The sequence below is a fragment of the Talpa occidentalis genome, unplaced genomic scaffold (assembly GCF_014898055.3).
Source record: "Talpa occidentalis isolate TD23 unplaced genomic scaffold, MPIMG_talOcc4v2.1 talOcc4.15, whole genome shotgun sequence".
Lineage (NCBI taxonomy): Eukaryota > Metazoa > Chordata > Mammalia > Eulipotyphla > Talpidae > Talpa > Talpa occidentalis.
In genome coordinates this window covers 21,400,339-21,416,627 of record NW_023601543.1, presented here as the reverse complement: position 1 = coordinate 21,416,627, position 16,289 = coordinate 21,400,339, and the positions used below count along the sequence as shown (strand labels likewise).

Below are 16,289 nucleotides of genomic sequence, written 5' to 3'. Positions count from 1 at the left end.
AAATAGGATACATAGTCCCTCTTCACCTCAAAGGATTGTCATCAGGTCCGGATGATGTAAGGGGTATAAAATAATTTTGTAGCAGACTACAAGCATCATGTTTATTTATTTGTTGAAATAACCCAGCAGAGAGTTCAGATTCTGACTAAGTGATTCTGACTATAGGTGATTTATAGGCTAATAACTATGGATTGATGAAGGTCCCCAAGTTTGTGAACGCAACTCTATGTCACCATCCCTTCAGATAGTCATAGAAGTGCATTCTGCTAGTGGACCAAAGGCAGTTTAATTTGTAGGCCAGGGGAGTCAAGTTATGGTAACTTTCCAAAGAGGGTAACCCAAAGCAAAGCCTTTCTCTGCCTTCCTTCTGACCTGGCTGATTGTCTTCAACAGACCTTATAAAGCTCATCTTGCTATTCTTCCTGGATGGTTATGGCAACATGAAAGGAGATCCCTTCTTCAAGTCATTTTCTCTTAATTATTCATTGTCTTCTGTTGCTCAGTGTTAAGCACAGTTGACTCCTGAAAAACTAAATTGACTAGGCTAAATTTTTTCGATGTTTCTTAAATTGTGGTTATAACCATGTAGCATTAAATTTATCCACTTGGGGCCTCCCCGGTGGCGCAGCGGTTGAGCGCGGGGCTGCGAAGCTGCTCGCAGCCTCTGCAGCGCCGGTTCGATCCCCAGCCACCAGGCGAGGTTCCCACATGGCGCACAGACTTCTGCCGCCCGCTGCTCCCCTCAGCAGTGTACTTCGTCATTCTGCCTGCTCTGCTCTCCCCTCTGTCTTTGGTGAATTCTCTCACCCTCCCGCACTTCTGACTGTACCCAGTGCTTGTATAAATAAATAAATAAATAAAATCTTTAAAACAAACAAACAAAAAAAAATTACCCATTTAACCATTTTTAAGTGTACCATTCAGTCAAGTATATTTACATATGTTGTGGAACAGATCTGTAGACCTTTGTCATCTTGTAAAACTGAAACTCTATGCCCATTAATCATTAATTCCTACTCCACCCTCCCCTAGCCCTTAGTAACCATCTTTCTCCTTTCTGTTTCTGAGATTTGACTGCTTTAGATACCTCAGATGAGTGGAATCCTATTGCATTTGTCCATTTGGGGCAGGTTTATTCACTTAGCATAATGTCCCCAAGGTTTGTCCATGTTGTAGCTTGCGGCAGAGAGTAGGTTAATGTTTTCATTGTGAGTGACACAAGTAAGGGACAGCTGGGGAAACCCCTGTACTGGTTTGTCCATCTGGTGGAGACCTATCTTGGACTCAAGTACTTCTTTCCTTTATTTTCTATGTTGCAGTTGGATATCTTGATTTTACCCTGGCCATTTCTAAGCAGGTACAAGACAGAATTCATGCCAGTACCCCCAAAATCTTCCGTAGATCCGTTTTACTAGGCAGTTTAAAATAAACTTCCTACATTAACCGGGACTATTTAAAATTCTAGAACTTTGTGTCTGACCATGTAAGGCCATTACAAGCATCAGCCCTATTTTAACTTAACGGTGACCTTCATTATCCCTATCTGCATATGTATTTCATCAAAATTAACTCTGCAAGTTCATTTGTACTCTTCCGTTTCCATCTTTCAGTGAAACCTGGCCCTCCACATATTAAAAAGCTCTTCTTCCATAATGGAGATTTATATGTACAATGGACGAATCCTCAGAAATTTTTAAGCAAATGCTTACTTTATGAAGTAGAAGTCAACAACAGCCAAACTGAAACACGTTATTATACTTTCCATGTAAGTTTTTCTAGATAGTTGTTTTCATTTGGATTTTTTCCTCTCAGGTGAATTTCTTACAGTATAATAAGTAGAAATAGAAATGAAATGTAGCTCGATTTGTCACACGATGATAGATGATGATGATAATGATGATGATGAAGCTTCTTGTCTGAAATAAGGCTTGGTGGAAGATTTGAGTGTTTATGGTAGCAGTGGCTGGAACACTCAAGGATTCATTAATTCATCTCTCAAAAAGTTTTTATTTCATATCTACCATGTGCCAAGCACTCTTTTAATGTGTATATGATACTTGATAAACAATTTTTTTTCCCCAGGAAGCCTACCCACTAGAAAATAAGTATGGAAATGAATGAGCTAATTTCAGAGAATGAATGCTCTGAAGGAAATCAAATGAGGTAATGGACAGAGTGATGGAGGGCCTGAGGGAATATTGGGTAGAGGAAATCATCTGAAGTGATGACATTTGAGGTGAAATGAGATAGAATGATGAACAGAGGCTGGCAGTTGGAAAGTCTAAGGGTGGAGGGGACAACAAGACTCTGCAAAGACTCTGAAATAGGAATAAGCTTGGCATGTTGGGGAAACAAAGGAGACTGGTGTGGCCAAACTGTAGTAGGAAAAGATGTCTAAGTAGGTGGCAGGGATGAGATCAGTAGGTACTTGGAGACTTTGGTCTGGCTATTCAGTTTTCTTGCAGTTAATGGCTACTGAGGAAGTCACATTTGAGTAGCCAGTGTTTGTTGGTTTCTGCAAGTTTATGCAATTTGGAATCTGATTCCAAACATGCTGATTAGAGGTCCCTGTAACATGGAGTAGAATGTGGTACAACCTCAGGGCATCTGTCTTATTGTTCTGCTGTAGAGTAGAGGTCACAGATATTTTTGTTCAGACCACAAACAAAGTTTGTTTATTATATTTGTTTGTTTATTATATTTGATTTTTGTTTATTATATTTGATGGTTTTTTTTTTTTGGCCCCAATTTTTTGTTACCAGAGGAATGTAGTTTCCATAGGGTGGAGCTTCAAAACTGCGAACACCGCGCCATTCTTTTGTGTGCCACTCTCTTGCGTGCCACCTGCCTGGGCCTTGTGTGCTTTTGACTTTTGAACATAGAGATCAAGTGTTTAATATTGGCTTTTAAGGGAACCAAGCATCTTGCATTTGGGCAAATTCCTCAGTCCAGTTGTTTTAGTTCATCATGTGAGTTTCAAAATACTTACTAAAATAAGCAGTGTCGACAAGCTGTAACTCCAGAGGGAGTGACCAGGTCCATAGCTGAACAGAGTTCTGGGCATTTACAGACGAATCCCTTTGCTGACATAGAATAATCGTTATCTGCAGCAGAAACTGCTGTCCCTATACAATACTGCAAAGGGAAAAAAGCAAAGGGCTTCCAAGTGTGGAGGTGGTAAGACTTGGATATGCAAGGAAATGAGTTGTCAGAAACTGGAAATGTACTTGACTGCTCTTGCCTGTCCTCTGCCCGCCTGTCTGAAATCCTGAGACATGCTCTGCTGTGTTACTCATTTGGCACTGAATTATATCCTGCTATTTACCCTGATCATGTACGTGTAGGCCTTTTCTTTCCACTGAAAACACAAACTCTGGTAGGGAGGAGTGAGATGGTGTTCACTTTGTGTTGTTTCTGCTACTACTAGCAGCTAACATGTATCAAGCAGTTATATAACAGATCTTATAACAAGCACTGCATTTGAATTGTCTCAACTAGTCCTCAAGGTAATCCCAAGTATCTATGTCCTCCTGTTATTTTCCCCCTACTTTACAGCTGGTAAAACTCAGTCTCACCCGGTGCTCTCAGGTCACATCGCTCATAAGTCAAGATTTCAACGAAAGTCTACTAACTTCTATGATAGGCTACAAAGATACTCTTCTATGTACTTCTTATATAGTAGCTCATAATAATATAAGAAATAGATGCTATTTTAACTTATTTTGAGAAACTAAAGCTCAGAGAGATTGAATAACTAATAAGTAGAACTATAAAGGGTGTTCTCCATATATTAAACTTTGACCAAAAATAGTTGGTATAGGGCCTCCCTGGTGGTGCAGGGGGTTGAGCGCAGCACTGTGAAGCTGTCTGCAGCCTCTGCAGCGTGGGTTCGATTCCCGGCCAGCCAGGGAGATACCCACATGGAGCAGCAGACCTCTCCTGTCTCACCTGCTGCTCCCCTTAGCCGTGCTTTCAGTCCATCTGCCTGTTCTGCTCCCCACTCTGTCTCTGGTGAATCCTCTCACCCTCCCGTGCCCTTGGCCTGTACCCCAGTTCTTGTATAAATAAATAAATCTTAAAAAAATTTTAAAAAGAAAATTTAAAAAAAAGAATAGTTGGTATAATATTTTGTGCATAGTCATCAATTAATGAATTCTTGATGAATTGAGTTACGTATGCATACATTTTTTTTAACAAACTTCTGAACTCAAGAGAACACACATACTATGAAACTGATCTACCTGAATCAGAACGATAGTCTCTTCAGGCTTAAGTCTGTTTATACACTTAAGTTTCATATTCTCTCTCCTAACAGATGTTCACCAGCTGCTTCCTCCCCTAGAATGACATCAACTTTTTGTATGCTGTTGATTTTGAGCTTTGCTGGTTACCCTTTTCCCTTTTATTTATTTATTTTTTTGCAAAACTTTTTGAGCAACTATTTTGCCTGCTATTCCACTTAAGAGGGGGAAGTATGATGGAAAGTGAACTGGGACCATCACATGGGGCCTGTGGTCAGAGGTAGCCTGTGACAGAATCAAAGGGGAATGACTTGTCTTTGCCCATTCCCCATCTCTGCTAAATATCTACTTGGTCTCCTGTGACTTTGTTTTCCTTTACTCCCAGAGGAAGGTATCCTAGCAGATGATTAAATGTGCAAGGGGATTTGCATTTGGGCAAGAGTTCCCAGAACCTTAAATTTATACAATGATTTGTGTAAATCTCTCTGGGAGAGACTCTAAGGGAGGAGGAAATTCAGCCTCAACCTGATCCAGCAAATGGTAGTGACACTTGTGATTCCCTAGAGGTTCTCTGATTCCAGATGGCCAGCAATGGGGTATAGTAGTCCCCCAATTGGTTTTTTTCTCTGCCTCTATATGAACTATTGAGAGATGGCCCTTCACCATTTAGTAGACCTTTCAGCTCTTCACACATGTTGGTAGAAACCATTTAATGAATGCATTATCTGCCAAAAATCATAGCTATCTGCTCTAGTCTTTATCCCATGTTTAAAGCTGTCTGACTTTTTATTGAGATATGATTGGCAAGTTAAGATTGTATGTATTTATAATTGTTTTTAAGGTGTATAGCATGATGATTTCACTTACATATATTGTTAAAGATTACCATAATCAAGTTAGTCAACACATCCATCACTTCAAGCAGCAGTTACCCCCTTTCTTATGGTGAAAATGCTTAAGGTCTAGTCTCTTAGCAAATTTCATGTACATACCATACAGAATTACTAACTATGTCACCATGCTGTATATTAGATCCCCAGAACTTCTAATAGAAAATTTGTACCTTTTTACCAATATCTTCCCATTTTCTGCATCCCCCAGTCCCAGCCTTTGACAACCACCATTCTATTCTCTGTGTATATGAATTCTATTTTTTAGAATCCACATATAAAGGATATCATATAGTACTGGTCTTTCTCTGTCTGGCTTATTTTACTTAGCATAATACCCTCCATGTTCATCCATGTTTTTACAAATGGCAGGATTTTCTTCTTTATTTTTTACAGCTGAATCATAATCCAGTGTGTATATATATCTCATTTTCTTCATCCATTTACCTGTGGATGGATGCTTGGATTATTTCCATATCTTGACTGTGGTGAATGATGCTACTATGAACGTGGGGTTGCAGAGCTCACCTTAAGATCCTGATTTCATTTCCTTTGGATATATAAAAAGAAGTGGAATTGCTGGATCACATGGTAGAGCTATTTTTAATTTTTTGAGGAACCTCCATATTGTTTTTCATATTGGCCACACCATTTTATAATCCCACAGTGTGCAAGATTTCCCTTTTCTTCACATCCTTGCCAGCATTTGTTATCTTTCATGCATTAGATATTAGCTATTCTAACAGGTACAAAGTGATATTTCATTGTGGTTTTGATTCACATTTCCCTGATGATTAGTGATATTGAGCATCTTTTTTTATACCTTTGGTCAGAGGTTGATTTTTTAAACTAAGCCACACATTTTCACTTATTAATTTTTGCTTCAGTTTTGAGCTTTTTGCCTTTTAGGAATTGATTATTCCCTTTACCTCAGATAACAAGTGACTTAAACTGAATTTTGCGTATTTTTTCTCTAACCTTGTTCATTTTTGATATGTTACACTCAACAAGGGAGATTAGTCTCTGCTTTTTCCTTTTAATATTTTTTTAAGAAAGTATTTTTTTAAAAGATTTATTTATTTCTACAAGCACTGGGTACAGTCAGAAGTACGGGAGGGTGAGAGAATTCACCAGAGCCAGAGCAGGGAGCAGAACAGGCAGACTGATGAAGTACACTGCTGAGGGGAGCGGCGGTCATGGCAGGAGAGGTCTGCTGCACCATAAGGGACCCTCGCCAGCGGCCTGGGATCGAACCCATGCTGCAGAGTATATGGGCAGCTTCGCAGCCCAGCGCTCAACCACTGCACCACCGGGGAGGCCCTTTTAAATATTTTTAATGTGTAATATAATACAGAAAAATTGTACATCTCATAATGTGCAGCTCAATGATTTTTCACAAATGATTTTCACAAATACCTTTTTTTACGTATGTAGACTGCTGGGAGCTCCCTCATGGCCCCTTTTGGTCACTATCCTTCCCAAGAGCAACTACTGCCCTGACTTCTAATGTCATAGTTGTTTTTTTTTTTGTGTGTGTGTGGCCTCTTTTTGGACTTTATATAAATGGAATTAAACAGAATGCACTTTTTGGGTGTCTGCCTTCTTTTATTCAATGTTATGTTTATGAGATTTGCTGTTATCATTGCTGTAGTTATAGATGGTTTATTTTCTTTGCATTCCATTCCATTCATTCATACCCTTGATAAAATGTCCATCATTGGTTAGTTTCCAGTTTGGAGTTTTATAAATAGAATTTTTATTAACATTTGCATACTTGTCCCTTGGTGCACATGTGTATACCTTTCTGTTGGGGATACATGGGTTATAAAGTTACATATGATTATCTCTGGTAGATAATAACAGCTTTCCCAAAGGGTTGTGCCAGTTTACATGCCTGGGAGCATACGTTGAGAGTTGTAGATGTTTAATGTCCTTGTGAATATTTGGTATTGTTTGGTAGGTATGTGCATTGTTATCTTGTGGACTTAGTTTACAATTCCCTGGCAACTGCTGAAGTGGAGGCACATTTTCATATGTTTATTGGCAACTTGAATATCCTCCTGTGAAATGCCTGTTCAACTATTTAGCCAATTTTTCTATTAGGTTGTCTTTTCTTTAATTGGTAGCCTATATGTATATGTATATGTATATTAAATATAAATCTGTAATACAGATATGCAAATTTTATGTCAGAAATTGCAAATATCTTCTCCCATTCTATGTATTACCTTTGTATTTTCTTAATAGAATGTCTTTTGTGAACAGAAGATGTTTTAAATTTAATTTGATTTGATTGTGTTATTTAAAGATTTATTTTATTTATGCATCCAGGAACTGGGTTATAGGCCAGAGGTGTGGGAGAGGGTGAGAGGATTCACCAGAGAAAGAGTAGGGAGCAGAACAGGCAGATTGACTGAAATACACTGCTGAGGGGAGCAGTGGGCGAGACAGGAGAGGTCTGCTGTGCCATGTGGGTTAGCTCCCTGGCCAGGGATCGAACTCATGCTGCAGTGGCTTCATTGTGCTAAGACTTAACTAACCCTTGCACCACCAGGGAGGCCCAGATGTTTTTAATTTTAATACAGATTACTTTATAAAAAAATTTTCCCTTATGATAAATGTTTTCTTGGCCCTGTTTAAGAAATCTATTCCTGCTTCAAGATTGAAAGCTGTTCTACATTTTCATCTAAAAGTTTGCTGTATTTATGCTTCTATTTGTTCATTTATTTTAACTTTCACATGAAGATCTGCAGTTCATCTGGAATTGATTTTGTGAATAATGTGAGGTAGGGGTCACACTATTTACTGTTGAAGATTGTGTTTCTTTCCTGTATGAATATTATGGATATGTAATTGACTCAGAACCAACTGTTTAACAAAACAACCTGCTTTTTGTTGTTGTTGTTGTACCTGGCTCTCTTTTAATGGGACAAAAGGAAACTGTTAGAAATGAATGGTTAAGTGCTATTAAATGTGGTCTTCTATACATTTTGAAGTCATTCTTTTTTCTCTATTTTCAAGAAAGAATCAGAGGCCAAGTGTCAGAATTCAGAATTTGAGGGAGACAAGAAGGTCAGTAAATTCAACTTAAGCTATTTGGGCTTAAACTCATAGAGCAATTAGGGGTGGGGCAGGGTGAGCATAGCTTAAATTTGAACTGCTCTCAGGAAAATAAACTATTTTGTCATGTAGGTTATTGCCAACTGTTTTTTTCAGGAGTTAAAATCAGATCATTTGGATCACAATACAAGTCTTACTCATACATAAAAATGTGGACAATAATTATAGTAGGATTCAAAAGCAGAGAATGAGAATAAACTGGTAATAATAGTCTTTGTGTATTTTTTATTTTCTATCTAAGGAAACAATTTGTTTCATGGTCGCTGGTGTTCTTCCGAATGCTTTGAATACAGTCAGAGTAAGAGTCAAAGCAAGTAAGTTATGCTATGAGGATGACCTATTCTGGAGTAATTGGAGTGAAGAGAAGAGTATTGGTAAGAGAAAAGTGTTTCATTAAAATTTAATGCATGGAAACTAAACTGATGCAAAAAATAGATGGGAGGATGGGCCTCCCCGGTGGCGTAGTGATTGAGCGCTGGGTTGCGAAGCTCCCCGGCTGCTCCTGGCGCGCAGACCTCTCCTGCCGCCCGCTGCTCCCCTCAGCAGTGTACTTCGGTCTTTCTACCTGCTCTGCTCCCCGCTCTGGCTCTGGTGAATTCTCTCACCCTCCCGCGCTTCTGACTGTACCCAGTGCTTGTATAAATAAATAAATAAATAAATCTTTAAAAAAAAAAAAAAGATGGGAGGAAAAGACTCTTCTATATTCTTGATGTCAACCAGAGAATACTCACAATAGAAATTTCTTTTCTATTTAATTACTGTCAAATCACCGAGGATTCAGGATTCAGGATTCAGCTCTTTGAATATCTGTAATCCAAATAATGTTATCCTCTTCTGTCCTGTCTATGCCTTTATTAAAAATCTTAACATCTGATCTCCAAACTGAGGCACCCAGAGGGAGAAAATGGTAGGGTGGGAGTGGGGGAGGGAAGGGCCAAATGGAATATGGTAGAGGATTGTTGGGGTACTGGTGATGGGCAAGGCGTGAAAGTATATATTTGTAGAGGTTTGCATTTTAACCCCTGGAGCAGATGTGAAGAAGTAAATCTACTTTACCTCAATAAACACAATAGGGGTGGAAAAAGATCGAAACTGCTGGCATAGTTAAATTTTCAGATTGCCTAGTGCAAGAAGGCTGCCCTATGTGATGGTGACAGAATCAAGAGTGGTACAGTGACCTTGATAGCATTTAATAGATATCAGCCTGCATCTAGGATTGAAAAAAATCATTTTCATTTATTAACTGAGAGTCTGAATAAGCTTTGTCCCAGCTTCAAGTACAAAACTGTAAAACCTGTGCTTTATGAATGTGTATGGATGAGTTCTATTTGACTAACTCAAAGTGACTCAATATTGAATTTAAATATTCCCAAAAGGCATAGGCAGTCTTTGGCAGCAGTGATAATGCAGCACCCCGAACAAGGGAATGCTGTGGGGTGCTTCACAGTGGTCTGGCCACATCAGAAGTGTGAGGCATTCCATTCTGGGTACTACACTGTAGGGAGACCACTGCCAGACTGGAATCATTCCTTGAAGGGGTAACAGGATGTTGAAGAATCTCAGAATTTAGAAAGGAACAGCTGATGAAGTAAGCCTGGGAAATCATAATTGCAGAGTTCTAATATTTGTGATAGTGTTAGATAGAAGAAGGAATAGACTATCCTTTTTTTGTGGGTCCATAGGGCAAATCAGGCCAACTTAAGAACTTTCTAACAGCTATCTAACCGTCAGAGAGACGGGCTGTTCAGGTATTTAATTTCCTATTAAGAGAGTGAATAAACTGTGTGCCAGGCATGATTGTAGTCATTACCTATTGTTGCATAACAAATTACTCCAAAATTTAGTGACTTAAAAAATACACTTACCATCTCACAGTTTCTATTGATGAGGAGTCTGGGCATGGTTTAGCTAGGAACCTCTAGTTCAAGTTCTCTGATGAGATTATAGGCAAACTCTCAACCAAAATTGCAGTCTTACCTGAAGTCTTAACTACAACTGGAGAATCCACTTGCAGGCTCATTAATGGCTTGTTAGAAAGCCTTAATTCTTCTCTGTCTATAACAGGTTGAATCATATCCCCCCAAAAGACATGTTCAAGCCCCAACACCTGGTCCCTGTGAATGTGACCTTATGTGGAAATAGAGTTTTGCAATGGTAATCAAGTTATGCTGAGGTCATACTGGCTTAGAGTAGGCTCCACTTCCAATGACTAGCATTCTTACAAGAAGAATAGAGGATACACAGAGACCCACATACACACTGGGTGAAGATGGAGGCAGAGATTAGAGGTGCAGCTGCAAAGCAAGGAATACCACAGATTTCTGAGACCCATGAGAAGAGGGGAGGGGCAAGGAGGAACTCTCTCTGGAGCTGTCTGGGGGATCATGTCCACCAGATACCTTGATTTTGGACTTTTAGCCTCCAGAACTGTGGGAGTTTACATTTCTGTTGTTTTAAACCAACCTGTGTGCGGTCATTTGTTTCAACTGCTCTAGGAAACTAATTCAGAGGCCTCCCTCGGTTCCTTGCCACTTGGTCCTCCCCACAGGGCTGCCTCTCCACAGGGCAGCTGGCGTCCCCAAATGAGAGGGATCTAAGCAAGAAAGAGTGAATGAGAGGACACCCATTATGGAAGTCACAGTCTTGTATAGCCTAACCTCAGAAAGGACATCTCATCGCTGCTGCTGTTCAGTTCTTTACAAACGAGTCAGTTAATCTAAGAAGAGATTACATTAGGGCGTGAATACCAGAAACCAGGGATCATTTGGCATCACCTTAGAAGTTGCCTAACATGATGGTGCTAGGCCCTGATGATGCTTTCTAGATGTTTATACCATAGTGAAAACAATGAGTATTAATAGACATAGGACATTCTTTGCATTGGGTGTAGCAAGGCAGTTAAGGACAGCCTTTGGAATTGGACAGTGCTGCATTTGAGGCTCGATTCCATCACTTATAAACGCTTCTGGATGAGCCACTAAACCTCTTGGAACCTTGTCCTTCTCATCTGTATAATGGGAGATAACATTTTCTATTTCTGTAGCATAGATATAACATGTAAAGCAGCTAGTATGGTATTAGCCATATAGTAGTTGATTGATTAAGGGTAATAGTGGTGGTAGTTATCACTAAGCTTATTTTAGGTTTTCAAAGACTGGTAAGTGACCAGTAAGAAAAGATAGTGACTCCTAATGAGCTGATATATTTAACAGTTATAACATCTTTGTTGATAGTATCTGAAACTAGTTAAGATATCCCAATTTGAGATAACCCTTAATGTATTTACTCATCCTTGCCATTTTAAGCACCAGAAAGGACTTTTTTTTTTCACTATTAAGATAACAGAAGAGGGCCTCCTCAGTGGCGCAGTGATTGAGTGCTGGGTTGTAGAGCTGCCCGCAGCCTCTGCAGCGCTGGTTCGATCCCCGGCCGCTGGCGAGGGTCCGCGTGGCACACAGACCTCTCCTGCTGCCTGCTGCTCCCCTCAGCAGTGTACCTCGTCAGTCTGCCTGTTCTGCTCTCCCCTCTGTCTCTGGTGAATTCTCTCACCCTCCTGCACTTCTGACTGTACCCAGTGCTTGTATAAATAAATAAATCTTAAAAAAAAAAAACTGTAAAAAGACAAAAAAAATAAAAAAGATTACAGAAGATAATATCACTGAGAGTTTTGGAAAATAGTTTGGGATAGAGAGCAAAAATATCTGTGATCTTACTAGTCTCATGCAACTATTGTTTGGTTTATTTCTAAAAGGGCTTGATTTCTCATGTCTTTCTATATGCTTCTGATTTTTCAGGTAAAAAGACCGATTCTACATTATACACAGCCATGTTACTCATCATTCCGGTCATCGTTGCAGGTGCAATCATTGTCCTTCTGCTTTATCTAAAAAGGTAAGGCTACTGCTCAGGCAGGCTTTCTGGACGTGGCTGGCCCACTTGCTGTGGTATTACTCTTTGTGCTGGCGTTTGATGTTTACCCAGTATATTAGAAGCATTTTGCCTATAAATGGCTTTTGGTGTACTTCTTTTGGCAAAGAAGTAATACTGTGCTATTTTCTGGTAGGGAAAGGGTTGGATTTGTCGCCCAGTGCTCCTCGGAGGTATTGCTCTCTTTGCATATGTCTACAGTTGTTGATAGGCCCAACGGTCACTCTTCTTCCAGATGCCTAACATAGCAACAGTTGGTAGCTCTTGGAATGAGGTTTTAGAAATGAATACCATTATTAATGAAATGACTTCTCTAGTATCAACGCAAAGCACATTGCTTCCTAAAGCTATAGCAAAGAGGATTTCAAGTTGTCTCAACTAGATGGTACTCTTCCTTGAGTATATTTTACTTTATCTCACCACAGGGCCTTCTTTGATGCTTTTATTTGCTCTTGCAGTAAATATCTAAGGTTGGAATAAGATTATTAAGCTGAGTTCAGAACCAATAGTTTATTGTTTCTGCATTTGTTCAACACTTGTTTATTGTGTACCTGTTTATAGGCCAGACATTAATTGTGGGGTTACTGCAGTGATCAGGAAAAAGTCCCTATCTATCTCCTAAATAATAAATACTATGATTTCACATAATTAGTAGTAAAGTTGAGGAAAATAAGGAGGGTTGAGAGTTGAGGAGGAAGGCTAGGAAGTGGTAGACTCGTTTTACGTCGGGTGGCCAGGGACGATCTCTCTGAGAAAGTGACATTTGAGGAGAGACTCACAGTAAAGGAGTGAGCCATTCAGATATTTGAAGAAAGAGCATTCAGGCCAAGAGAAAAGCAGGTGCAAATTCCCCAAAGCTGGCCTGAGCTTTGTGTGTCGTGTTGGAGTACCGTGTGAAAGCTCGAGAGTCACAGGCAATGAGTCAGCAGAGGTGGGTGAGGCCTGATTATGCAGGCCATGGCAGGGAACCGAGATTTTATCCTAAGCATGATGGGGAAGTACTGGAGAGTTTTACACAGGAAAGGATGTGATTTATTGTTTTATTTTTTTAAAGATTTATTTTATTTATGCATCCAAGAACTGGGGTGTAGGCCAGAGATTTTGGGGGAAGTGAGAGGACTCACCAGAGACAGAGTGGGGAGCAGAACAGGCATATCTACTGAAATACACTGCTGAGGGGAGCAGCAGACGAGACAGGAGAGGTTTGCTATGCCATGTGGGTAGCTCCCTGGCTGGGGATCTAACTCCCGTGCTGCAGTGACTGCCAATAGCTTCATAGTGCTGAGATTTAACCCCTTGCACCATCAGGGAGGCCCCCGTGACTTATTGTTTTGAAAGATCACTGGAGTTGCCGAGTCAAGAATTGACTTGGGTAAGAATAAGAGCAGGTAGACGAGGTAGGAGGCACTGCGGTATGTGTGGGGAACAATGAGGGGAGCCTCAGCTAGCATGTTAGCAGTGGAGGTAGGAACACGTGATGAGATGTGGGATATATTTGGCGGTAGAATGAATGGCTGCTTGTCTGTGGAGCTATGAGCGAAATTGAAGATTCAGGGATAACTCAGATTTTTAGCTGCAGTTACTGAAGGAATGCTGGGGCCATTACAGCAATGGAGAAGACTGTGAGGTAAACTGGCTTTAGGGGAAAGGTGAGCACTTTAATTTTGAATATGATAAGTTGGAGCTGCCTACCAGATATCCAAGTACAGATGCTTCATGGGTAGCTGTGTACATGGATCTGGAGTTGAAGGGAGAGGTCTGGGTTGGAGATAGGATTTTGAGAGTCCTCTGCATGTAAATGCATTAAAACCCTAAATTTGGAAGAGCATACTCATAAAGTGAGGGAGATAAAGAAGAGGACTGAAGCACACCAGTATTTAAATCCTGAAAAACAATGTAGGTCCACCAAAGACTCGACGGAGAGTAACAAAAAAGAAAGATAAAGAGAAATATATCTCATATATACCTATATATATATATTAATATATGAGAATTTTTTTCAAAATTATAAACAGTAAGCTCCTATCTTTGTCTATTATAAGTAAAGCACCTAAAAATATGGCCTCCCTGGTGGTGCCGCAGGTTGCGCGCAACCTTGTGAAGCTATTCGCAGCCTCTGTGGCGCGGGTTTGATTCCTGGCCAGCCAGGGAGATACCCACATGGTGCGGCAGACCTCTCCTGTCTCGCCCGCTGCTCCCCTCAGCAGTGTTTTCGGTCGTCTGCCTGTTCTGTTCCCCGCTCTGTCTCTGGTGAATCCTCTCACCCTCTGACGCCTCAGGCCTGTACCCTAGTTCTTGTATAAATAAAATAAATGTTTAGAATAAAAAGCAGCTAAAACTAAAAATAAATAAAGAAAACCCCAGGTCTTCAGATGGCTATTTCCAAAGTGTTAAAGTGCAATTTAAACAAATGAGCACAGTCAATCACATTTTTCTCATTAAATTTTAAACTAATTTTTGGGAGCACAAAGATGTTTATTCCTATTAAAATTTTCCCTTTGTTATTCTCTTCAAAAACAAAAAATTAAAGCACCATTATTATTTAAATGATAAGGTATCACACACACACATCTCATAACTATGTGAAGGGATGGATGTGTTAATTAACTTGATTGTGGTGATCATTTCACAGTGTATACATATACCAAAATATCACTTGTACACCTTAAATATGTACATTTGTTTTTGGTCAAACACATCAACAAGCTAGAAAAAAAGTAAATGACAGGGTATAAATAGTCTGCTTTCCTGGCAGCCCCTTTACTACACCCACGCTTGATGCTCAAAGGGCATCAATTTGTCAGCTTGTTTTAGAAATGTCCTCACAACTTGCTTCATCAGTAAAAATGGCTCATGTGTCTTGTCTTGTCCAAGCTTCCTTTAAACATGACTATATTTAAGGGGGAGGCTCCTGTGGGCTAGAAGATTTGATTAAAATTGTCTCTATTTTCTTGAAGGCTCAAAATAATTATATTCCCTCCAATTCCTGATCCTGGCAAGATTTTTAAAGAAATGTTTGGAGACCAAAATGATGATACCCTGGTGAGTACTGACTCCAGAGGGTTCAAAATTGGTTTGGTTTGGGGGAGGAGGGCTTTTGGATTTTTTAAAATTTTGGCAAAATATATATATAAAACAGAAAATTTACCATTTTAACCATTTTTAAGTGTACAGTTCAATGGCTTTAAGTACATTTATAGTGTCGTGCAGCTATATCACTAATTCCAGAACTTTTTTATTGTCTCTAGCAGAAACTGTGTCCACAAAACAACAAATTTACCTTCTCCTGTACCCATAACTCCTGGTAACCTGTCTCCAATTTTCTGTCTATATGAATTTGCCTATTCCGGGTACCTCATAAAAGAGGAATCCCACTATATGCATCCTTTTGTGTCTCGCTTTCACTTAACATAATGTTTTCAAGGTCCATCCATGTTGTAGCATGGATCAGAATTTCATTTCAAAGTTGGTTATTTTAAAATACAATTTATTTAAAAGATTAAATAAATCTTTTCAATGTTGTGTTCAGACCAAGCAGACCATTGAAGAAGTCCTAGAATACCTTCCTTGTCTTGTGTCACTGGGCTTCCTTCTCTCTCTGAGGTAGGGAGCATGTTTCACACAAATGTGCAGGGAGAGGAGCTGCCTTTCTGAAATGAGCCCAATAGGCAGGGCTTCCAACTCGTGGATAATTTTTAAAATTTGATTTGGGGAAATATAAAGATAGGGTAAATAATTGAAATAGATTTTGTTTATGCTATTGCCTGGAAAGCTGGCCTCCAAAGTCATGGAATTAGAGCAAAAACATCCCAACTGTCATAGCTAGTTTGCTGCAGAGTCTCATACTCGAATTTGTGGCTAGAAAACAGAAGATTTTATGGGAACAGAAGAGTATGAGGCTTGGTGCTAAATACATTCACTCAAATAAAGTAATCTACTCTAAATGAAATAAATATCAATATTATTGTATATATCTTAAAATTAGTTAAAAAAATAGTTATAGGGCAGTTAATTTAGGACAGTAGTACAGCATAGTAGATAATAGCCTGGGCTCTGGAGTCAGATTGTCTGGGTTCACATCTCTGTGTTGCTCACCATGTGTTTGACCTGA

At 39.6% G+C, this 16,289-nt stretch overlaps 1 protein-coding gene across 1 annotated transcript in view; it reads left to right on the top strand.

Moving 5' to 3' along the window:
• IL13RA1 (interleukin 13 receptor subunit alpha 1) overlaps positions 1–16,289 on the top strand; it is a 50,632-nt gene that overhangs the window by 21,754 nt on the left and 12,589 nt on the right. The window contains exons 6-10 of the mRNA XM_037511602.2: positions 1,611–1,765; positions 8,153–8,203; positions 8,493–8,625; positions 12,046–12,142; positions 15,136–15,220. Coding sequence (XP_037367499.1) covers positions 1,611–1,765; positions 8,153–8,203; positions 8,493–8,625; positions 12,046–12,142; positions 15,136–15,220 — 521 coding nt within the window. The remainder of the gene's footprint in view (positions 1–1,610; positions 1,766–8,152; positions 8,204–8,492; positions 8,626–12,045; positions 12,143–15,135; positions 15,221–16,289) is intronic.